At 35.1% G+C, this 24,680-nt stretch overlaps 1 protein-coding gene across 1 annotated transcript in view; it reads left to right on the forward strand.

Moving 5' to 3' along the window:
• The window catches only part of Helz (helicase with zinc finger), a 169,749-nt gene that overhangs the window by 35,374 nt on the left and 109,695 nt on the right, over positions 1-24,680 (forward strand). The window contains exons 6-12 of the mRNA XM_077801421.1: positions 9,003-9,127; positions 11,342-11,398; positions 16,099-16,150; positions 17,475-17,550; positions 19,806-20,004; positions 20,462-20,569; positions 21,560-21,857. Of these exons, the coding sequence (XP_077657547.1) occupies positions 9,003-9,127; positions 11,342-11,398; positions 16,099-16,150; positions 17,475-17,550; positions 19,806-20,004; positions 20,462-20,569; positions 21,560-21,857 (915 nt within the window). The remainder of the gene's footprint in view (positions 1-9,002; positions 9,128-11,341; positions 11,399-16,098; positions 16,151-17,474; positions 17,551-19,805; positions 20,005-20,461; positions 20,570-21,559; positions 21,858-24,680) is intronic.

A 24,680-nucleotide genomic window follows, 5' to 3' on the forward strand; every position in this document is an offset into this window, starting at 1 on the left:
CCGAAATCTTTGTTGTGGAATTCAAAAAATGCTTTTTAATTGTGAAAAATTTAAAATATACAGGAAAGCAGAGGAACTAATATAATAAACACTCATATTCTCAAAACTGAGTTTGAACAATAAATGTTCTGTCCATATTTCCTATATTGTTTTCTTAAATAACTGTAAAGTAATCATAGGCATTATGACATCTACCTCTAAATACTTCATTTTTTATTATCTCTAAAAAAATAAGACAAAGCTACAATATTTTAGCCTAATAAAATTGACAATAATTCCCTAATATTATCTAAAACCCAGTCCATAATCAGATTTACCTGGTTGTCCTCCAAATACTTTTATGGCTGATTTGTTTAACCAGGAACTAATCAGAGTCATAAAATTTTGAAGTTGAAATTCTACTTCAGTAAGGGAAAACAGGCCCTGGTACCTAGAAAGATATATAAATATCATGTCTTAATTTGAAAAAAAAAAAATTCTGAGCAAGGACTCAATGGCATCTAGAAAATAAGTACATAGGCAATGAGTTCATGGATCTTAGTCCCAGGGTCAGTGGTGTGTTGTGAATGGTTAAGGTGGCAAGCCAGCTATCACTTGTTTAGTGAGATGCTTAAGTCAGTTTTCACTATCAGAACATAAAACAGGAAAATTTTGGGGAGATTATAATTGGTTTTCCGCCCCTGAAATAATCATTATATATAAAACTTATTTTTTATATTTATAAAATGAATGAAATAAATGGAGAAAATGAAGTAAAAAAATAATCTCACCAAGACATGTAATGTATAGGCAAAACTTCAGCCTAAACATAAGGCTTCAATAGTTGAAGAAATCCATCATTACAAGTTCATTTCAGTTTATTACTTGACCTGTGAGGTAAATGATTCAGTCACCAATAGCCCCTAATAAGAGGCTAACCCATGACCTGTTAAATTGATAGGTGATTGAATGAGCCTGCTATACTCTCTTTGGGAAAAAAAGTGGAATCTTAATTACTTTCTTCTCAGGAGAGTTTTGATTAAATACAGGTAGTCCTAGACTTACATTCTACTTGTTATTTTTTTGACTTTATGATGATATGAAAGCAAGAGACACACATCTGTAACCCTAGCGACTTGGGAGGCTGAGACAGAAGAGTCATAAGTTCAGAGTTAGCCTCAGTAAGCAACTTAGAGAGACCCTGTCTCAAAGTAAACAATAAAAAGGGCTGGGGATGTGGCTCAATGGTAAAGCGCCCCAGTACCTTCTCCCTGCCCCTACCAAACAAACAAACCTCAAACCAAAGAACTCCAGGGCTTTGTGCATACTAGGCAAATATTCCACCACCAAGCTACATTCCTAGCCCTGAATATGGATTTTGATTGTTCTCTGGGCTAGTAATGTCTTGTCCACTAATGTCTCATGATGCTGGCCAATAACAGTGAGCTGTAGCTCCCAGTCAGCCTTGGGATCATGAGGGTGAGCAGTGCATTACAGCGTGCTGTGGTGAACAGATGTGATGTTGGCTAGGTCGGGTGTAGCAAATGCATTTTTTTCTGTGATGCTAGGAATGGAACTTAGCCTTGTGTGTATTAGGCAGGTGCTCTACACTAGGCTGCACCCCTAGCCTTTAAATGCCTTTTGGATTTACATTATCAATTTACAGTGGGTTCATCAGGATACAAGCCCCTTATTAGTCAAGGAGCTTCTGTAGTTTTAATGATAATTACAAAAGCTTCTTTCTGGAAATATATGTAGTTAATGGGATAACAGTATTTACACTATATCAGTCTTAGGCCCCCTGAAATGTGTTATTTTATTTAATCACATCGTGTTTCTAGTTTTACATATGAGGAAACAGGCTTGTGAGATTAAGTGGTTGAAGAACACAGAGCCAGTCCATAGTGGATGTGAGGTTCCCAAGTGAGGATTTTTTGCTCTGAAAGGCTACCCTGCTACTTTTTGTCCTCTGTTGCTGCCTGTATGAACTTTAAGAGTTTTACAGACATAACAGAGTTTGAAATTCTACAATAAAGGGGCTGTTCATTTATTTTAGAAATGAAAAAGTTGAGGCTCAGAATTATTTAATCATTAATGAGGCGGAGATAAGAATTTGGGTCTTCACACTCTTAGTTCACCAGGCTTATATTTTACTTTTTTGTGATACTGGATCAAACCAGAGCTTTGCACATTGCCACTGAGCTACATCCCTAGTCCTTTTTAGTTTTTATTTTGAGATGGGGTTTCACTGAGTTTTTGACTGAACTCGAACTTGCAAACTACCTGCCTCAGTCTCCTGAGTCGCTGAGATTACAGGTGTGCACCACCGCACCTGACTTACCAGGCTTTTAAAAGTAGAGATAGGTCTGATTACATTTCTTTTTTTTTTTTTTTTTTTAATTTTTTAATATTTATTTTTAGTTTTTGTCGGACACAACATCTTTGTTGATATGTGGTGCTGAGGATCGAACCCGGGCCGCACGCATGCCAGGCGAGAGCGCTACCGCTTGAGCCACATCCCCAGCCCACATTTCTTAATCTATTGTCTTTTAGATACAGGTACTATAATTTCTTTTTAGAAAATTCCCTTTATAAAAGCTCTATTTCTCCAATAGGAATTAAAAAAAAACATTTTATTTTGAAAAAACTACAGATTAGAAAAAGTTGCAGAGATAGCACATATACCCTTCCTACTTTTTCCTGATTGGTTACATATTATATAACCATAGAACAGCATCAGAACCAGGAAATTCACATTAGTCCAATGAGTGTGTATGTTCTGTGTCACATTATCATATGTAGATTTATGAAGCCATGAAGAATCAAGGAACAAAACTGCTCCATTACCATGATTACTTCCCTTGTGCTCTCCCTTTATAGTTACAACCACCATCCTCCCTGCCTTTACTAACCCTTGGCAATCTCTGTTCTGCTCTTATCATTTTGTGAGTGTTCTATAAACAGAAATCATACAGTATGTGACCTTTGAAGATGACTGTTTTCACTCACTGTGTAGTACATTCAAGTTGTGCATGTCAGTAATTCACAATTTTGTTCTCCAATAGGAATTTAAGACTTTGTGGAATTAGATCTTGACTTTCACTCATTATTTCCCCTTCATGTTTATTAACTGTTTGTTGTTGTTGTTTTACCTGTGCTGGGGGTTGAACTCGGGGCCTTATACATGCTTGGGAAGTATTCTATCACTGAGTTATATCTCTAGCCCTATTAACTGTTTTAAGTAAAAGGTCTTCTGTTTAAATTGATAGGAACAAGAAGTTAAATTATAGAATAATGATATTGGGATAGAACATAAAATCAGAAAAGTGAAAGTTTGTTTAATATTTGAGTTAAGATTGAGGATGGTTATACTCCCTGTAAACTAAGTTTTCTAAAAGAAGTATGAGTAGATGTTTAAGGAATAGTCTTTGAACTTATGTGAACTCAGCTATAGGAGTCTTACGGTTATCTGACTAACTTTGAAATGCCTAGATTTTCTAATTATGCAGTTATAATCATGAGGGATCATTTTTTATATATTTCATGTTGTTTTTGACTCAGGGAATACTTGTTAGTGTTATATTTCTACAAAAAAGGAAATTTAAAATAAATGATACCTTGCCTTTATGAAATCTCATTAAACTGTACTGAAGGGCAAACTGAAATTAAAGATGATTATAAACACTTGAAACAGCTCTCTCCCACTTGCCTAGTGTGTGTGAGGTCTTGGGTTCAATCCTCAGTACTGTAAAAACAAAAAGAAAACTGAAAACAAAAAATCAGAGCTTTCTCCCGTGGGGCAAAGAAAATTGTCAGAAGAGCAGCAAAATGCCTGTGCTTTTCTCAGTAAGCAAATTAGTGGGAAAAAGAAAAATTAGCAATTTAACTATGGAAACAATGAAATAAGGGAGTGTCTGAGCAGAGGATTTGAAAAGTCTTGCTTTTTCACAGTTAGGATTTCTCTTGGAGGCCTACAACAGAGATGGCAAAATCTTGACTTCTGAAACTGAGAGGGAGGCAATGAAGGAGGTTTTTTAAAAAACAAAATTTTGCATTTTTGTTTTTTAATATCTGTAATTTATTTTATTTATTTTTATGTGATGCTGAAGATTGAACCCAGTGCTTCACATGTGTGAGGCAAGCACTCTACTGCTGAGTTACAACCCCAGCTCCAAGGAGTTTTAAGATAGAAAAATACAGTTAAACAGATTTTGTTCTACAGAAAAACCTTCTTAATCCAGTTGCTGAACAGTTACCAGAGGTTAACTTTGCTATAATCACACAGAAAATGAATCTGTGAAGTTAGGTTCCTTATAAAGAAGTCAGAAGCACTCTAAGCAGCCAGTTCTCTTTTTCTCTCTCATGCACACATAGGCTACTGTTGCAAATATCATTTTAACAGTGCTGTAAGTAAAAAGTTTATTCAAGCATGGCAATGAAATAAAATCCTTTTATAATATTCTATGGAACCAGATTTCAGTTGTTTTTATGCTTGTGTTGTCAGTGTTTTAGTTTGTGATTATTTTATACAATGAGGAAATTGAGGAACACTAAAAGAATTAGTGTTAACGTTTAAACTGGAACACTGAAAATAAGACAGAAGAAATGACCTGTGTTTCTATAGAATGAAAACATACAGCAAGAAGGCACCCAAGAGTCTTCCTAGTGACCTGCAGGTGAAGAAAAGGGGACTTCCAAAAATAAACAGATTTTAACATTAAAATTCACTGTACACCCAAGGGGGCTGTGAAATCATGAAGACTTTTGTCACAGATTAAAGAACAAATACTGAAAAGAGGAGGATAATAGAGATTTATAAAAAAGTTTGTTAAGGGCTTTGTGGATGCTAGGCAGTTCTCTACCACTTTGCTACATCCCCAGTTTTCCTATATGCTTTTTTTTTTTTTTTTTTTGTGGTACCAGGGATTGAACTGAGGAGCACCCAACTACTGAGCCGCATCCCCAGCCCTAATTTGGATTTTATTTAGAGAGGGTCTCACTGAGTTGCTTAGCACCTCGATTTTTCTGAGGCTGGCTTTGAACTGGCGATCCTCCTGCCTCAGCTTCCCGAGCTGCTGGGATTGCAGGCAAGCTGCTGGGATTGTAGGCATGTGCTACCGGGCCTGGCTTGTATGCACCTTTTAAAGGAAACATTTTTTATCTGCAAAAGACCTTGGTAGGAGGGACATCAACTGCATAAAAGCTATAACCCACATATCCAAAGGCATCTGTTTACAGTTAGAAGAAAGGAGAAGACAAGGGAAAGGGATGAGGTAGACAAGAATTATGTAACAAAAAATTAGCAACAAGGACACTTGGTGAGATACTGGTATTTGCCACTGTTCTTATTTGATTTGTATTACACTTTTTGATACTTGAAACAGATGGCCATTTTAACATTCAGTTAATAACTTGATTTAGGTCTTCCACTCTTTTGGCGTCTGTTTATATACTTTTGTCTCCTTCCCCAAATGTATACTTTTATGTTTGTGGTGAATGGAATCATTATAAAAAAATCAAATGGGTGATTTTTAGGAAGGGAAATAATTTCAATTTTGAGAGTGATTATACCTAAGCAGTGACTAATTTCACTTTGTTAATAACTAAAGGATTTAGTTTTTATAGTAATTAAAAAATTTCTTTTGAGAATTTTTGGAAAAATGCCTTAATAGGCTAAGCTTTTCAATAAGAAACTTTGGAAAGAACTGAGGATTTGATAAAAGAAATTACCTAATATGGGTCTTGTTGCTGAATAATAAAGAATAACATTCAATATTTTTTATTTTTATGTGGTGCTGAGGATTGAACCCAGCGCCTTGCACATGCTAGGCGAGTGCTCTACCACTGTACCACAGCCTCAGTCCCCAAAAGGAATTGCATTTTGTTATTTTTTTTCCCTTGTGAATATCCAAAATCTATCTAACTGTAACCAAGGCTATTTGTTTTTTGAATGGATACTTCTTTTATATTACTTAAGTTTTAGTACAAAGCATTTCAATTAAGACATATTTCAAATGTTAGAAAGTATTCCAAAAGTTCAGAGTGAAAGGGGATAAGGGACTTGAATGCAAAAACACAGCTGAGGTGTGAGGAGTGCACACTTCCTCTTTTGTAACTCCTAGTGGTCAGAAAGAGGCAATTCTGTCTGAGACCAGCTTAAAGTAGAATCTCACACATATTTGGAGGGAAGAGAATTTATCTGCAAGAAAAAAAATTTTTTTTTGATATTGGGTATTGAACCTAGGGGTGCTATACCTAGCCCTTTTAATTTTTTTATTATTATTTTAAAAATATTTTTTTAGTTATATAAGAACATAATACCATCATTTTATTTATTTATTTTTATGTGGTGCTGAGGATCAAACTCAGTGCCTCATGCTTACCAGACGAGTGCTCTACCACTGAGCCACAAACCCAGCCTTATTTTTTATTTTTGAAATTGAGTCTCACTAAGTTTCTGAAACTGGCCTTGAATTTACGATCCTCCTGCCTTCGCCTCCTAAGTTGCTGGTATTACAGATGTGTTTCACCTCACCCAGTTTTTGGCAAGGAATTTTACTGTGGCAGTGGAGATCAAATCCAGGGGAGCTTTACCACTGCACTTTATTGTCAGCTCTTTTTATTTTCTTATTTTTGAAACAGAGTCTTGTTAATTTGCTGAGGCTGGTCTTGAACTTGTTATCCTTCTGCCTTAGCCTCCCAAGCTGCTGGAATTAACAGACATGTGCCATTGCACTGGGTCCGGTGGACTTTATACAGTGTGGTCTTCTACTAATATTTAAAGGGAACATTACTTTGAAAATAATTTGGAAAAAAATACAATTTCCAAAATATTTTCTTTTCAGCAAATTATTATTATTATTATTTTTTTTTACAAAGAAAGCTAAAGTATGTACAAACTAATAATGGACTCTTGGACTTTGTAGTAAAGATTGTAGTAAAGATAAAGATTGCCCTATTATTTGAACCATTAGTAGTTGCTGTGAGAAATAATCTCAAATGACAAGGCATACGTTAGAAGTGTGTGAGCCGTGTGATTGTATTAACTAAATCTACACAGATTTGCAAACAATTTGGGTAGCTTTTTTCATGGCCATTGCACTACTAGATTCCTAGTTAATCTTGCTGGTTTTGGTAAAGGCTAATTCTTAATTGCTTGGGAATATCTAATGTTGACATTTGCAGTTTCTATTCTTGTGCATTTTAATGCCAAAGAATCTTTTGTCACTGTTAAAAATATGAGAATTTTATTTAGCTAATAAATCTGTAGTTTTAAAAGCTCTTAAGTAGCCAGAAATCATAGGTTGAACAATATTTTTCACTGGAGCACTTTTCTCTCTCTCTTTTTTAATATATATATTTTTAGTTGTAGATGGACACAATACCTTTATTTTATGTATTTATTTTTATGTGGTGCTGAGAATTGAACCCAGTGCCTTAAATGTGCTAGGTAAACGCTCCACCACTGAGCTACAACCCAGCCCACTTCTTTCTTTCTGTAGAGACAGTGTCTCAAAATCGTGGGCTCAGATTATCCTCTCTTTAGCCTCCTGGAATAGATGGGACTACAGGCATCTTCCACCAAGCCTGCCTAGAGCTTTTAAAAAAAATTGACCATGTAGTTTTTTGTTTGTTTGTTTTTAATTGACAGTGCACATATTATAAGGTACAATGTAATATTTCAAGACATGGATAACATGATCATAGCAGGGTATACCTGTGTATACCCTGTGTATACCTGTGTCGAGATGGGCAAAGATGTGACTTATACGAGGGGGGAGAAATAAAGAATGTCCACGTGCTTCTGCCCTTTCAATGCTTTATTCACTCAAATCACTCAATACAATTTCACTCTATAGGTCCTTAAAGAAAATGACAATCCTTAATGTTAGGCACTGCAGTAGACACAATCAATCCACAGCAAACTGCAAACACTCTCAATCATGACAGGCTCATGACAGACATTCCCTCTGCATGCTAAGCTCAAGTGCCAGATCAAGCCTTTGGCTCTAAGTCCAGCAAGTGCATACACACAGTGATCATGTCAGGAACCAAGGCAGACTTCTCCTGGGGTGGAGCTGACAGCTGGTTGAGGAGAGGGTTGTAGGGATAAGTTGCAGTTCTCACAGGGTCAAGATGTGCCTGTAGAGTTTGAGAGCAGTGAGGAAGGTGCAGAGGATCAGGCAAACCATGAGAAGAGTTGGGATGTCAGTGCAGGTCCTCATCAGGCTGTCCAGCATGAGGGCATCACTGTTGGCTGGCTGAATGTCTATTCATTTGCTCCATCATTTATACTAAATTTTGGGGCTTCTGACCACTCTTTCAATCCCTATCAGCTGCCACCGTATTTCTCAGTGATGTTATATGCCCTGGGGTTAAAACATCTGGTCTGGTGGTCTCCATCCTGATTTATTTGCTTCTCCCCCTTATTGGGGTGAGGGCAACATGACAGAGACTTCACTCTGAGCTTATCAGGGTAGTGATAAGGGAGAAGTGATTTGTTTATGTCAGGGCTATGCCTGATGATGATAATATTGGAGGCATTCCTGGTGAGACTTCAGATTTCAAAGTGGAGTTTTAAAATGGAGTTGCTTAGGCTAAGGCCTAAGGCCATCCCTACAATCTGTTACTTAAAACATTTATATTTCTTTGTATTGGAAATATTACAAATCCTCTCTAATAGCTATTTTGAAATGTACAATTAGTTGTTGCCGGAAGTAGTTATCCTACTTACTGTACCATAGAACATGAGCTTTTCCTCCAATCTAGCTGCGTATTGGAGGACTCCAGTTCTCCCCATGATTTTGATGTGATTGTAATTGGCTATAGGTTATGGTTTAATATGTTCATTGGCACAAGTTTTCTGTCCTTCATGTCTTGGACAGATGTGAAACACCAATGTTTTCCTCATGTATTTGTAGTTATTCTCTCATGTATGAAAGCCATGCTTGTGTTGTGTTTACATTATAATTAAAATGTGTATCAAACGCCACGTTGTTAATGATGCTATTCTTTGATGGCAGTGCTGGGAGAAGGACTGGCTAAGGGAGAGGGTGCCTTTCGGACAGTGCTTTGCTGCATGCAGCTGAAAGGAAAGCTCCAGCCTGTATCCACCATTCTTGCCAAGTCACTGACGGGAGAGTCCCTGGTATGTTGATGGGCTTGAAATTTGAATGCCTGAACACCTTTGACTCCTTAGCTGTATTATGGGAAAAAAATAGTGTGCATTTTTCCTCTTAGGTCTTCCTTTCAGAAATCAAAGTTCACGAGACTCTTGAGATTTTCTGTTGAAGCTTATTTTTTTCCTTTAACAAAATTATGTTTAAATTATTGGATTGTTTTAGCTTATAATTATGTATTTTAATATCACATGTACTTATAAAATATTTTAAAGTATAGGATTACTAAATGATTTCCTTTTTTAAAAAATTCTTTTAGTTGTTGATGGACACACAATATCTTTATTTATTTTATGTGGTGCTGAGGATTGAACCCAGTGCCTCACACATGCGAGGCAAGTGCTTTACCACTGAGTTTCAGCCCCTTCCCCTAAATGATTTTCTTTAAAAATACAATTTCATAGAGCCTCAAAGCATCTTTTAAAATGCTTCTTATAGTATTCTTAAATTAAGCCATTTATTTTATAAAATTTGTTTAACTATTGTCATGTAAGAAAAAAATTTGTTTAAACTTGTCTAGACTATATAATAATTTTGTTTCTGAAGATGGTATGTGTATAAATTAATATTCATAACCACTCTGAAAGAATTACGTAATTATTCAGACTTAGGACCCATAAAAAAATATGTAGCATTCAATTTTCTGAAAAAGTTGTTTTGGTTGGGATAAATGAAAGACTACTTGTTTTGAACTTTAGAGTTGATAATCTGTAGAAATTGAAAAAGAGGGGCTGGAGTTGTAGCTCAGCTGTACAGCGCTTGCCTCATACATGTGAGGCACCGGGTTCGATTCCCAGCACCACATATAAATAAGCAAAAAAATAAAGGTCCATCAACAACTAAAATAAAAGAAAAAAAAAGAAAAAGAGATAGTAACTTTTTTACCAGTTGTTAGTGGTATAAACATGGCTGATATTTTTCAGGAATTATAATGAAAAATAGTGAAAACAAGAAATGTATATGTATACTTTGCTGTGCAGTGTGTGACTTATTCGTACTTACTCTTCTGAATTGATATGAAAATCTAGGGCACAGTTACATTTTCACTGCAAAGATATATATTGGGTACAAAAATAGAAATTAGGAAAGTACTTGGTAGATTTTAAGTTATTGGTCCATCTCAGGGTAATTTATTCATTTTCTAAGGAATTATTATGTGGTGAATTGTTTTTTTAATTGTCAGTGTCTCTTGATTTCACACACTTTACAAATGGATTTAAAAGTAAAATATATTATCAATATAGCAAAATTAGATATTAATTCTAAATAGATAGTCAAGAGTATCTCTCATTTATAATTAAGATAATCCTAAGCTTTTTTTTTGCGTGTAAGCTAAACTTTTTACAGTTGTACCCATCGGGCTTTTAAATTTAGAAATAGTAAAAAGCAATTTGCTTATAAATCTCAAGTGAAATTTGAATTTTAGAAACATGAATATTTTCCTTCAATAACTTCATTATTGAGCCATATTTAAAGCAGTATGATCATTTTATGTGAATCTTGGAGTCATAGGTAACTGTTTTGAGTTCTCCATTTTCCATATATAAAATCATTAATCCTAGGGGAAAAAAGTAAAAAAAAATTAGATTTGTTTTTAAATTCACTTACATTTTGCTGTACCTGTTTGAATTTTTTATTTAATTAATTTTAAACTCTTTTTTTATAAGGTGCATACAGAGTCATGCATACTGAATTAGTTTTTCCTGTTAACCTTTTTTTTTTTTTTTTTTTGGAGTTGTAGATGGGCAGTATGCCTTTATTTTTGTTTATTTTTATGTGGTGCTAAGGATTGAACCCAGTGCCTCAAATGTGCTAAGCAAGTGCTCTACCACTGAGCTACAACCCCAGCCCAGTCCTGTTAACCATTTTAACCTTTCCCCATACATGTGTAGTTCTATTACCAGCATTAGTGGTAATCAGATCCAGGGATGAGGATAATTTTGTTTTTTAAAGATAAACTTCCAAAATGATGGAGGAATGCAGAGCTCAGTTGCCATAGTAAAGAATGAATATTCTGATTTGACTGTGTCTAAATAGTGGAGTGCTTTCTTGGCGTGTGTGAGGCCCTAGGTTCAATCCTCAGCACTACAAACAAACAACCAATCAACCAAACAAACAAAAGAAAAAGAAAACAGAAAACTAATCTTGTAATTTGTTTTCTCTTTTTTATTTCACCCTTTTAGAATGGGATGGTAACAAAAGATTTGACAAGATTAAAAACTCTTCTCATGGAAACAGAGGTAAGTTGGCTTCAGGAAATCTCTTTGGAAGAGTCTGATTCTGAGTGGATGGTGAGCATTGGGTGTTAAAATTTGAAAAATCACTGTGGCATCAGCCAAGCAGGCAGGGCTACAAAAGTGAACAGTGGGACCTTCCATCTCCCCTGTGACCCAGTTGAGTCCTGTCCTAGGAATGTTGCTTCTTCTTATGTCTTCTCTGCATCCCAGGTGTTCTGTTCTGTTCCTAATTCTTATTGGTTGTCTGGCTGCCAAATAGAAGAGATGTTTGGGAAATTTTAATTTTTAAGTACTTCTGGCTGTTAGAAAATGCTATCATTAAAAAATGTGATAATATAAAAACAAAATAAGATATTCCATATGCTAAAAGCAAAGAAATTCTGTGACTTTTGGATTTTTTTTAGGGAATGGGTTTAGGAGACAGAAATTATGTGTATCAAAGTAAATGGTGAACAAAAATGTGCTCCAGTGAAGGACTGGAAACAGTGAAGGACTTGTTGTCCCTGTTGTTGATAGGGACAATAATGGCATGTAAAAGGCACATAGTTTTATTAATCCCACATTTTTATTCCTCATCCAATATATATAAAAAATTTTTTTATTAAATGTCTTATTTTAAAAAGAGCCATTTTGTCAGCTTTTATCATAAGTGGAAGCCCAGGTAAGGTGATTATTTGATTTGCCTTATTTTTTAAGGAATTGAGCACCTGCTATGTGCTAAGTACAATGCTTGGTGCTGGGGATATAGCCTTAAACAAGACACTCCTGGTCCTTTCTGTCTGGGAAGTTAAAGTCTTGGGGAGGAGATAGAAAATAAATGAATTAATCAAACAGTTGTAGGCACATTTCATATCAAGGGAAAAGAATTAGCTTTTCTGCTGGAGAAAGAATCACTGGTTCAGGTGGCCAGGAACTGAGATAGTTAAGCTGAGAGTCGAGAAGCTGTTGGTCTCCAGGAGGGTGCTACAGCTAGGGGAGAGGGTTAGGCAGAGACTTGGGTACCAGCCTAGACCTCCTGTGATTTCCTTTCTCATTGCAAATCTAATAACACATCCCAGCTAAAACTAACAGCCAACAAAGAAAACAGTTAAGGATTATACAAGCTGAATGAAGAACTGTTTTGCTATTATCAGATCTTTTTTTTTTTAGTCATTTTCTTTGTCTTATGTTACCGTATTATGAATGAATCAAGAATCACTAAGGTCTCATTAATTTCAAAGCCATTTCCTTTCTTGTATATGTGTAAGTCTTTAATTTCTAAGAAATAACAAAACAGTTATAAATGTTTGAGACTTTAAGAATATAAAATAAAATGACCTTTCATTTTATCAAGATTTTTGAATTTGCTCTTCCCTTTTATTGCCTTATTTGAATTAATAGCTTCATAAACCTGGTAATGACACACACATACGTTAAAATTTTTATTTTTAAGCCAGGTATGGTAGTGTATGCCTGTAATTCCAGTGACGTGGGAGATGTGAGACAGGAAAATTGCAAGTTTGAGGCCAGCCTCAAACTTAGTAAGACTCTGTCTCAAAAATAAATAAATAAAAGAGCTGGAGACTAGGTTGTGGCTCAGTGGTAGAGTGCTAGCCTAGCACATGCAAGGTGCTGGGTTCGATCCTCATTACCATATAAAAATGAATAAATGAAATGAAGGTATTGTGTCCAACTACAACTAAAATAAGGGGGGGGGTGGCGGGAGATGTACTTCAGTGGTAAAGCACCTCTGGGTTCAATCCCCAGACCAAAAAGCAAAATGATTTTTACTTTTAATGTTTATAATCCTGTTACATGTAAGAACACAAATACTACTTGCCTCTTTACTTTATGATTATACCATTACAAGAAGTGACTTAAGTTTTGTTTGTAATTTCTATGTGAACAGAATAATATTCTTTTTGGTTAGTGAACTGCTAATATTTAAAAAAAAAAATCCATCTTGGAAAAACTAACGCACCCTGCTTCCCTTACTAATGTACACGCAACAAATTTAGAAGTAACAGTAATTTGTTATTTAAAGATTGAATTGAGCTGTTATTTAACTTGTAAATGTTAGTGGATGAGGATCAATACTTGGACCAAAAGCCTGATTCATAAAAACAAAAACGATAAATATTCCTTAGTGAAGTATGAAGTGTCTAATCAATAGATTTGATTGTGAATTTGAAAGAGGTGTAGCAGTGTAATCTGTGGCTTTTTTCCCTGAAGGTGTCAGTAAAGACTGAATATCATAACTAACAGATAATTACCCATCTCTTTTGGGGTCTGAGCACATAAAAAAAGTATTTAAAAACAAAAATGAAACCTTGGAACCTAAAAGACAGGATAGCCAGTAGTCAGCCAGGCTCAGGCTTGTTTTACCGTTGCTCCTGGTGAGGATGTCCACTTCACCCATGAGCACTGGTTGAGACCTGTTGTATCAGCACAGACTCAACTGCTGGCTCACAGTCATCCCTGATGCTACATGGAATGCACCATGTGTTTGTCCCTTCCAACAGTTGTAAATGTTTTAGATTTATTTGATGGTCCAAACATTTCATTGCCATTGTTTCTCTTATGCATTTGGTAAGCTAATTTTGATAAGTTTTAAAGAAAAGGTCTTAATTGCCAACATGGTGTGTGTTTTGTATATATACCGTGGAGTGTGCTAAGGCACATGGAAGACTGATTAACACAAGGTACTGAGATTTTTTTCAAGAAACAGCTGTCAAATCTCAAAAGTTTGATTTAAATGTGAAGTTTGCTAATGCGCTACTGAACTTTAAATCTCCAGCACAATCATTGTAAACATAGGGTTTGTCTGTATTTTCCTAAATTGATTTCTGGCTTCTGATCTGTAATTATTGGAAAACTATTTCCATTTTGCCTGTTTCCGAGTTTTGGTAAATAGCCATTATTCAAATTTAAAATACCTCTAATTTAATGCCAATAAAATTGGTTGTAACCAAATTTTAAATTAATAATGATTCCCCCTTAAAAAAAGAATATGTGTTAAATTTTTTCATGCTTGAAGCGAGTTGTTTAGCTTTTATATTTATATGTTCTATTAAATAGAGTCATATTTTAAGAGTTAGTAGGGGTACACATAGACCTGGCTTATAAAATTTAAAGAGATTTTTTGGTGTGTCTTTTTAAATAAACATATAATAGTGTGTATAATAATCATTTCATTCCTGTTTTACTGTTTGTCTATTTTTATATTCAGTTTCTCATTTTACAAAAAAATGGTTTATCTTTAGAACCTGATTAGTAAGTAGGTTGGTGGAAAATCAGAAGGCCCTTTTCTGTAGAAACAGTATTACAGTGATTTTGTTCTAGCCCAAGCTAAAATCTTCAATTTGATTAACCACATATAAAGGACAATGACATTATTATTGCAGCCATTTGACATTTATGACATTATATTCTTTCTGTAAGACATTCCAAATTTCATCTTAGGATACTGAGTTTCCTGCTTTTGATTCAGTTTAACATTTACTTGGACTACTCAAGGCTCTGGACGGCTGAACTGTGTGTGGAAAGCTCTCTAGAGAGCCATTTGAGACGTACGTGGTGATGGAAACATAAGCAGGGAGAGGAGAGGTGAACACTGCAGAGCAGAGCAGAGCATAGTTACTGAATTTATAGGATGAGGGCATCTAAGTAAAGACCCAGAAGTAACTTGGTACAGTGTAATTGGCACACAGTCAGTTGGTTCAGGGACAGAAGAGACAGGTGGTAGGATGGTGGACAGATATGAGAGACATTCTAGATCTGCTTGGGCAAGATTTGGAGGATACTCAAGATAGAAGAGGGAAGTGTTTAAGATGGCTTTTAAAATTTCAGTCTGACTTTCTTTGGGAAGGAAGACTACATTAACTTGAGATAAAAAGTATTGGAAGTGGGAGGGAGGTTCAGGTTTAGGGTAAAGTTGATGAGTTTTGTTTTGTGTGTGAAGTGCTTAGGTGATCACCCACCCACCTAGCATTTTATTGACTACTCATTATGTGCCAGTACCCTGGGAGGTATGGGAATGCAGAAAGGCAGTTGTATACTGTTGACAGCAAATCTGTACATAGCTGGGAATGATCCAGCATGCAAGAGGCTGCAGAATAATTTTTTAAAAAGTGCACTAGTTGGCACTTGTTCGAAATTGAGAGTGTGGAGCTTAGGGTAAAGTTAGAGCCCAAAGTGCTAATTTGGCATTTATCTAAGGCAGTTAGAGTGAGTGGATCCCCAGCTTTTGACTTCATTGTGAAAGAAGCGTTTATCCCAGATTGAGGGGGACTTGGTAGAGACTGCTTCAAGGCCCAGAGGTTGTAGCATGCCATTAGCTATGGGAGAAAACATACCACCCTCATGGGTCATTCTCTAGATGTTATAGGTATGATGACACAGAGGGAAATGAACAAATGGATGGGAGGTGCTACCCCCCATTCAGTTCAGAACAGACTTTTTTCTTCTGCTACCAGGTGTATTCTTATGGGGAGTTCTCTATCAGTTTCCTGAAAGAGGGTCTGACAAGTGCTGCTTTTCCATATTTTATTATAGTTGAACATAGAACAAAGAGCACAAAATATCCCTTGTAACATACTAGTGTTATTAAATATTTTTTAAGTATTCAAACTCTGCTTTTTTATGTTAGAAATATCCAAGTTTAATTCAGCATCAACTTGTTATTTCTTGTTTGTCTTACATGTCTTTCATTTGAAAAATTGCAGACAGCAACTAGTAACGTCCTCTCTGGATATCATGTGGAAGACTTTGATGAAGGTAAGTACCAAATCTTGTGTAACTTTTGATAGCTGTGAATCTGGGCTTTTTTTTTTTTTAATTGATTATTGGGAGGAAATTTACTGAGTTATGGTACATGTAAGTGGAGATGTATGAAAGAATATAAACATTTGAGAAATAGTTGTGGATGAAAGCCATTTTCTCCTTGACACTCTTTTATAGATGAATGGGGCAGAGTGGAGGTAGAAGGTAATAACACTGGAGTTCATCTAGTTCATCCTCTTGCCTCTGTATAGGACTAAATTTAAAGCTTATCCTTAGCTCTTCTCCTCTTCATCTCTTCTCTTCCCTCTCTCCCTCTCCCATTGGCTAGTATAATCATTATCTTTTTTTTTTAAGTTCTGATCTGTAAACTGAGTTGTTCCTGTCTAATTAAGCCTTCCCTCTCCATTTACCAGAGGAAAGGGAAGAGAGACCAACATTAATTGGTGTTTGCCACATGCTGTCTTTCACAGAACAATGCTGACTTCTTAGGGTCCTTCTCTATCTTTTTGATAGGTGATGAAGTGGATATTTGTTAAGGTTTAGTACTTTCCCCAAAGTCACCCTGCTAGTAAGGGATGAAGCATATCTTTAAATTTAACTTGGCTGAATTTTTAACCCCTTGTAGTGGGAGGCACAGTGACATGGGAGGAAGTAGAAAATGGCTGCTTAGCCTCAAGCTGTTGTTTTTCCTCTTAAGCTTCATTTTCATTGGCTTATTTGGAATCTCATCTAAAATTGAAGTTCATTATACTCAGAATTAAACAAATTTTGTGTTTTGGCTCCTATCTCAGAAATAAACTTTTAAAATTTTATTTCAGTTATAAAAGAGGGTTACAGAATACAGAGACATGTGTCAGACAAATCCCAAGGAACATGAATGATGATGTGGAGCTTCTTACTCAGAGTGCAGTAGTGGAATTTGTTATGTAAGATTTCCTTGATAAAACCATTTTTTTCCTTCCTAAAGGAATTCCTGGTCGACATCTCATGCTTAAGAAATGACAAGCATGCCAAACTCCTCCCCTGGTTCTTAGGGAAGAGACTGCACTGATACAGGTCCACCAGTTTATAGGACAGGGCCAGGACCACCAACTTGCTTAAGTTAACTGCCTCTTCAGTGATTTTTTTGTTTCACCTACTTGATTGATTTAGCTTAGTTGATTGGTAGGTTACATTTTGGTAGAAGCTAGTATGTCATGTCCTATTTACATCATCTGGGATGATGTGTGTGGAGGGATTGTAGTGTTTCTTACACATTAAAATGTCAGAATTATTAGGTAGCCTCAAATGATAAGATTATATCCTGATTACTCCCTAGGGTCTTGTAATGGTTGGCATTTCCGCCCACCACCTAGGGGAATCACAAGCAGCGAGGAATATACTTTGTGTAAAAGGTAATGTGAATTTTTTTTTTTTTAAACCAATTACATGTCTTTGTTGAAAGGATAGACTATTTTCCTTTCTTTTTGGAAAGTAGTAATTCAAATTCAAAGAGGATAATAGTGAAGGAAGAAAAAGTATAATGATTGAGTAAAATGGTTTATTTTCCATATGAAATAGAAGCCACAAAGGTCATTGTCATTAAAGTCAAAATCATATCCATGAGCCTACTTTTAATTACAAACAACAATGATCTAAATGCAGGTTGTTAAGACTGTTCCAAAGTCTTTTATGAGGCCAGTTGTATTATTATGGTTGAGCTTAATTGCTGGTCTCTTATAAATATGAAATTTACTTAGCTAAGGTGATTGAAATTGAAATTGCTTTTCATAAACTAAAGTAGAACATAAAATAAAGGTATATTAAATTATATTAATAACTTTCCTGAAAAATTTTCATGTAATTCTTATATAGAATTATATTGAGTAATTTATATTTGAAGGGCTAACCTTTCAAAATTTAGTAATTACATATTCATGTAGAAAGAATTTATTAAAATCACATTTAAAAAGGTGAACTTTTCAGTTCTTTTTGTGAGAACGGGGTACTAGTAGAATTTTTCTTATTATTTTTTTGATAATAAGAAAACCTGATACGTGGTTTTGATGATTGACTAGTCAAGATATCAGATTTGATTTTGCAGTAGAAATAAAGAAACTAAATAGTAAATATTGAAAATCCTAGTGGCATTGTATTGTAGGTCAGATTGCATATAGTCCTATGGGAAGGAAAAATTTATAGTCCAGATGAGAACAGAAAACCTTCCTTTTTTTAGGGAAAAATAATACTTTAAAGCAAAACATACAATGACAAAGAAATTTTTGGCTCATGAAAACATGCTATGCTTAAATGATACATAAATATATGATTTTAAATGTGTCTTTTGAAGCATAAAATAATTTAATAAACAGCATAATTTTAAGTTCAAATGCTTTGTTGTATAGGAGAAGCTGTAGATACACTCAGCTTTCCAGTGTGGTAAGCCACTGGAAGACTTATGCTATGCTGTGGTTCATTTTATATTTCTTTCCAGCTAGATTTGAAAATTATTTATAATATCTCTCTTGTTTCTGTTTTGCTATTTATAGATTAATTTTCGTTTTTTTTCCTCTCAAAGATCTATCAATTTTTAAATGTTTTCATTGATTTAAAAACTGGCTTTACCCATCATTTTGTAGCATATTTGAAACTTTTTTTTAAAAAAATTAATGGTCAGAGCCCTTTTTATGTTTTTGACCACAAAATTAACAATTGATTTCTTTTTAAATTGTCTTTGGTTGACACATAATTGAGCATAAATATTTATGGGGTACAATATGATAGTTTGATGTTTGCATTCATTCATTGTGTAGTGATCAAATCAGTGTAGTTAGCATATTCATTAACTTAAACATTTATCATTTCTTTGTAGTTAGAACACTCAAAATCTTCTAGCTTTATGGAATATATACTATAATATTGTTAGCTGAAGTCACCCTAGTGTTCCAAGTCAAACACTGAAAAATCAGTAACTCTTGTATCCTTTAAAGTGAACATTTATTTATTTACCCCTTGAAGAATTGAATATGACTATTGAATAAATTTGGGACTCTGTAATATAAAACTCTTGTCCTGAATTTATTTGAAACTTAAATTAATACCATCCAATATTTTCAGTGAAGTATAGGTAATAGTTATATATAAATAGAGTAAAACTATTATATTTGAAGGTGAGAAGCAGTACCCTTACAATGATAATTTAATACCATATTAATTTGTTTCAGAATGCAATTCCTAGTATATGGAACATTTTCTTTAGGTCATATCGTTTTGGGAAGTACAGCTTACCTGTGTGTGAGCAGCTAATCCACTGATGTCAGTGTTGCTTTAAAAAAAAAAAAAACCCTTAGAGGAATTAACCAGTAGAGCTCTTGTATCACAAAGGAAGTGACTTTTTGGTGTCTTTTGGGGGAAGGGGTTGTGACTGTACTGTGGTTTAGGGTCCCTTATTCCAGAGAAAGAAGTCAGTGAATGTGGGGTTGGTGTTTTGATTGTTATAAATGTTCTATAGTTCTTCAGACCTCCACTGTCTCCTTTGCAGTGTGATAAGTATGGCTTTCCAGAAGATGTTTTGTTTTTGTTCTTGAGGAGGCAGAGGGCAAATGCTGCAAGTTTATCTTTAATGGTTAAACAAAGTGTATGATAAAACAGTCTTTCCTGTTCCACTTAGATTTTTAGAGCAAGGAATCTGTAGGTATGGTGCCCAGTGTACTTCAGCACATTCCCAGGAAGAACTAGCAGAATGGCAGAAAAGATACGCTTCACGGTTGATAAAATTGAAACAACAAAATGAGAATAAACAGCTCTCAGGCAGTTACATGGAAACCTTGATAGAAAAGTGGATGAATTCATTATCTCCTGAGAAAGTGGTGAGGAAAATAAACTACCTTTTTTTTTTTTTTTTTTTGACTTTCTTAAACAATGAACTTATTTGAATCTTGACTTTTTTGTATGCTGTGTTTTGGTTTATTTCCTTTTCTAATATATGAACAACTTGATTCCTGATAAAATGATGCTTTTAGTAGCAAAAGTAGATTAATTTGTTAAATTAAGGCCAACATTAAACTATTTGCTTAGAGAATTGCAGGTGTTGTATTAATTATCTTCTTTTAGGCAGTTTTGATCACTTGTTTTGGTTAATTTATTTTTGATATTAGTTCTATTATATTTGTTCTTATAAAAATAACTTTAAGTTAATGTATAAAATACCTTGCTTGATAAACAATTCCATTAGTGTCTTTACTGTTGATATTTATTTATCATGCTAAAATTTTTATTTGTGTTTTTAGTGATAAAAACCATAAGATCAATTCTCTTTATTTTCAGCTTAGTGAATGTATAGAAGGAGTAAAGGTGGAGCATAGTCCTGACCTGTCGGTTACTGTCAACACCAAAAAGTCTCACCAGACATGGACCTTTGCTCTCACTTGTAAGGTATGAGTTTTGTGCTCATTTAAGAATATAAGTTTTGTCAAGTTTTCTTCAAGCTTTTTTGGACCTTTTAATCTCTGTGTTAAGAGAGCACTAAAAATGTTTTAATCTAAGTACATCTCATGTAGGGTCTATATTGTGCTAAAGTGGAGTTCTGTATTTCAGTCATTAAAAGTACAATTTATTTTGACTTTGAGATACAATCTGTATAGTTATTTAGTATTCTTTTCTATTTATTTATTTGGTAAAGAAGTATTTGCCATATTATCTTACAAAACTGAAATGTAGGATGGGGTTCATGGCTTATAAATTAGCTATTCAAAAATTGAATTGTTTAATCTGGCAGTTTTAAGATTTTTAAATAACTTGATTTTCTATTTGATTTGAAGAGATTGCAAATTCTGTAATACAGTTTTAAATATGAGACTTTTCTGTAGTATTTCTTATCTTAAACTATAATAATCAAAGTTTAAGATTGAAGCAGAGTCAAAAATTTCTGTGACTATGTTCAGTGGAAAAGTTTTGTGTTCTTTTTGGTGGTGTTTCTTCCACTGTATCATCTGTATCTTGAGATGAAAAAGCTAAGAACATTTAGCTTCAGCCCTGAACCCAATCCAGGGCTTTCAGAGGTAATTGCCCTCCTATGAAGGCTTCCTATTTGAGGCTACATAAAACTTTTTAGGCAAAGTGTATGGAAAGTTGGAGGTCAAGGGTGACAGAAGGAGATAGATTTCGTCCAGTGAAAGACGAACATATCACAGAAGAAGCAGGGAGCTAGTGGTGTAGCATAAATATATCATTTTAACAACTGTTTTTTTTTAACCATTCTGACTTTTTCTTAAATCACTTATGAGCAGTTTGTATTTTGAGCATAGTATCTTAAAAGCATGGGAAAGTAACAGTCCCTTATGGAAATATTTTCGTTGAAGAGCCCAATTACAATTGGATTTTTCACCCCCTTGTACTCAATGCATTATTTTAACTTCCTTGTAGCCTGCAAGAATGCTGTATCGTGTAGCATTGCTTTATGATGCTCATCGTCCTCATTTTAGTATCATTGCAATATCTGCCGGAGATAGTACTACCCAGGTATCACAAGAAGTCCCAGAAAACTGTCAAGAATGGATAGGAGGAAAGATGGCCCAAAATGGATTAGATCATTACGTGTATAAAGTCGGGATAGCATTTAACACAGAAATATTTGGAACTTTTCGCCAAACCATAGTTTTCGACTTTGGATTGGAACCAGTACTCATGCAAAGAGTAATGATTGATGCAGCTTCTACAGAAGGTAATATTTAGACTTTTTTCCCTGATACGATGTATTAAAAGGCAAAAGTAAAAGATATGTATTGGCCCCTAAATATTCCCTGGATAGGGAGGGAATGATAAGAAAAAAATCCAAGTGGATTGGCTCATTTCTTGCATAATGGTTCTTCTTTAGAATGGTTCATACTGTTCCCTGCTCCTCATTCAAGTCACTGAGCAACCATTGCTTTGAAGTTCCCTAAACTTGTCTGAGTAGTTGATCAGGTCTATTTTGATGGTTTATAATTTTATTTTTAAGTAAGATAAGTTTTAGCACAGTAAAATCTTTTAATATGAGTGTGGGTAGAATATCATTTTAATGGCAGTCATGTAAACACCTGCAGTGTCGAGTTCCGTGTCCTGCTCACTGTCCAGGAAGCTTTGCTGGTGTTATATAGTCCATTATCTCTCAATGAAAAGTCCTCCTGTATAAACCCTCAGAAGTCAGCTTGCACATTCACTAGTGTTAGGAGACCAGAGTGCCTTCAATAGGATCTACTCTGTGTTTGGGGGGAGAGCCCCTTGGTTTTACTATGTAATACCGGCAGAAGATGGTGAATTACTTTGTATGTAGTCGTGTTATTGCTTAGCCTAAATTTTATGCTTAGATCTAATAGGACAGGGGAAGGGCACGTTAGTCCACACTTTTGTGACTTTTGGTTGGATTTATAGGTGCTTTGTTTTATTTAACACCAAATATTTATTAAGTATCTCTTCAAATAACATAGCTGTATGAAACTCACTATTGTATTGAGTGTAATTAACCATAATGTGGAGGATGGTTTTTCACTGTGTACCATAGTGCCCCACTCACGAGAACCCAGAGAGTGACCTCTTCATGAGCAAATACTAGGATTTTATTTTGGACACTGAAAAAGTAGAATTGGTCTGTCTTCCTCTCCTTTGGCTTCTAGATGAGGTTAAAGAAACATTTTTGGCTGAATTTTACCATTTGGTGTTATCTTCTCATGTGCTTGCTGAGATGACCTAGGTTTTGTTTTACCCATCTTCCCACTTATTTGATTCCTTTTACCTGTTTTTGTTCTGGTTATCTGTATTTCTGTCATATTTTCAATACTCTTGGGAATCAGCATAAACTATATTCATAGCCAAATAAATGATGGTAGTTTATCAAATAAAAATAGAAGCATAGATTTGGCAGATTATTTTTGCAAAGGATTAGACGTCATTTAGGTGTTACAGGGTAGATGATTTCTGTTGCAGCTACTGTGCTCTGCATTGTAGTGCAAAAGCAGTCATAGACAATACACAAACGGGGTGACTGTTCCAATAAGTTTAATTTTCACCAATAACAGTGGGCTAAATTTGGCTTGTATGCTGTAGTTTGCCTACCTCTCTACGAGAAAGTTGCTTTCAGAACCAGAACTTCAGGACTATAGGAAGCGCTCCTTTTAAATCCTGAGGAGACATAAATCATAAAAAGAGACCAACGGGCAACCCCTACTCGCAAATGTAACTATAAAGGGGTATTTTTTTAAAAATGTGTAGGTTGTATTTTGAAAGTTTGCTTTTATATTGGTGATTTCTAACTCACAACTTATTTTCCCATAAGAATAGGGTTTCAAGTGTTGTCAAGAATCCACACTAGTTAATATGTTGTTCATAACATAAAATGTTAAATGTCTGTAGTGAAAAGTAAAAGAAAATGATACTATTGAAACAGATGCCAGTGAGAAAAGTGGTGATGAGGAGGATTGCAGGGTCTTTCATGGGCTTAAGAATAGTACTTTGACTGTTTTGCCTCCTGTATGTGCTACTTTTCTTTCTTTCCTTTTTTTTTTTTTTGGTACTGGGGATTGAACTCAGGGACACTTGGCCACCAAGCCACATCCCCAGCCCTATTTTGTATTTTATTTAGAGATATGGTCTCACTGAGTTGCTTAGTGTCTCTCTGTTGCTGACTGAGGCTGTCTTTGAACTTTTAGTCCTCCTGCCTCAGCCTCCTGAGCCGCTGGAATTACAGGTGGGCGCCACCACACCCGGCTAGATATGTTCACTTTTCTAATTGGAAAAGAAGAGCAGTGGACAAAGTTTAGAGTGAAGTAACAGTTGGATTTGAATGCTGATTTTCTACTCATTACCTGAATGGCCCTTGGGAGAGTACCCAACAGTTCTGAGCTTCATGCTGAAACATATAAAAGGGAGCCTGTGGTTTTTGCCTCATAGAGAATTGTGAGGACTAGAAATAAGCCTGGCACAGGATCTGACATTTAGTAAACAGTTCTTATTTTTACCACGAGCCATGATTAGGATAATTTCTGACTTGTACTCAGAATGAAGGAAGTAGAAAAAGAGAGAGGGAACTTTGTTTTTTAATTGGGGATTGGGTGTATGGGGCTAACAGAGGAACAGAAAAGCAGAGAGAAAGAGCAGAGCTGTTAAGACCAAGGCACCTGCGTATCTCCTGGGCTGGAGAGCACACTGTAGGGCTTGAAAGAGTTGCCCAGGACTAATATTTTGAGTCAGTTAACTGTAAGAAACAGTTTTCTTTCTGATATTCCTGATATATCAGTTTTTAAATATGATAAATTTTATGTTTTATTAAGATATAGTAGAGGGAGTGAATACAAGGATACTCTCTTTCCCTACTTTTTACAATATAGATGCTGTATCTACTTTTGGGTGACCTCTTTGTATGTAGTTTGATATCTTTGCCTATTAAGTAAGACTTTACTTTCAAGTAGTTATTTCAAGAAGTAATTGAAAAAAAATTAGGTATTTTCTTGAATTTTAGAAATATTGAAATAATTTCACAAAGTGAAATTTGGTTTTTAAGGACTGAGGA

This window comes from Urocitellus parryii, chromosome 7, assembly GCF_045843805.1.
Source record: "Urocitellus parryii isolate mUroPar1 chromosome 7, mUroPar1.hap1, whole genome shotgun sequence".
NCBI lineage: Eukaryota > Metazoa > Chordata > Mammalia > Rodentia > Sciuridae > Urocitellus > Urocitellus parryii.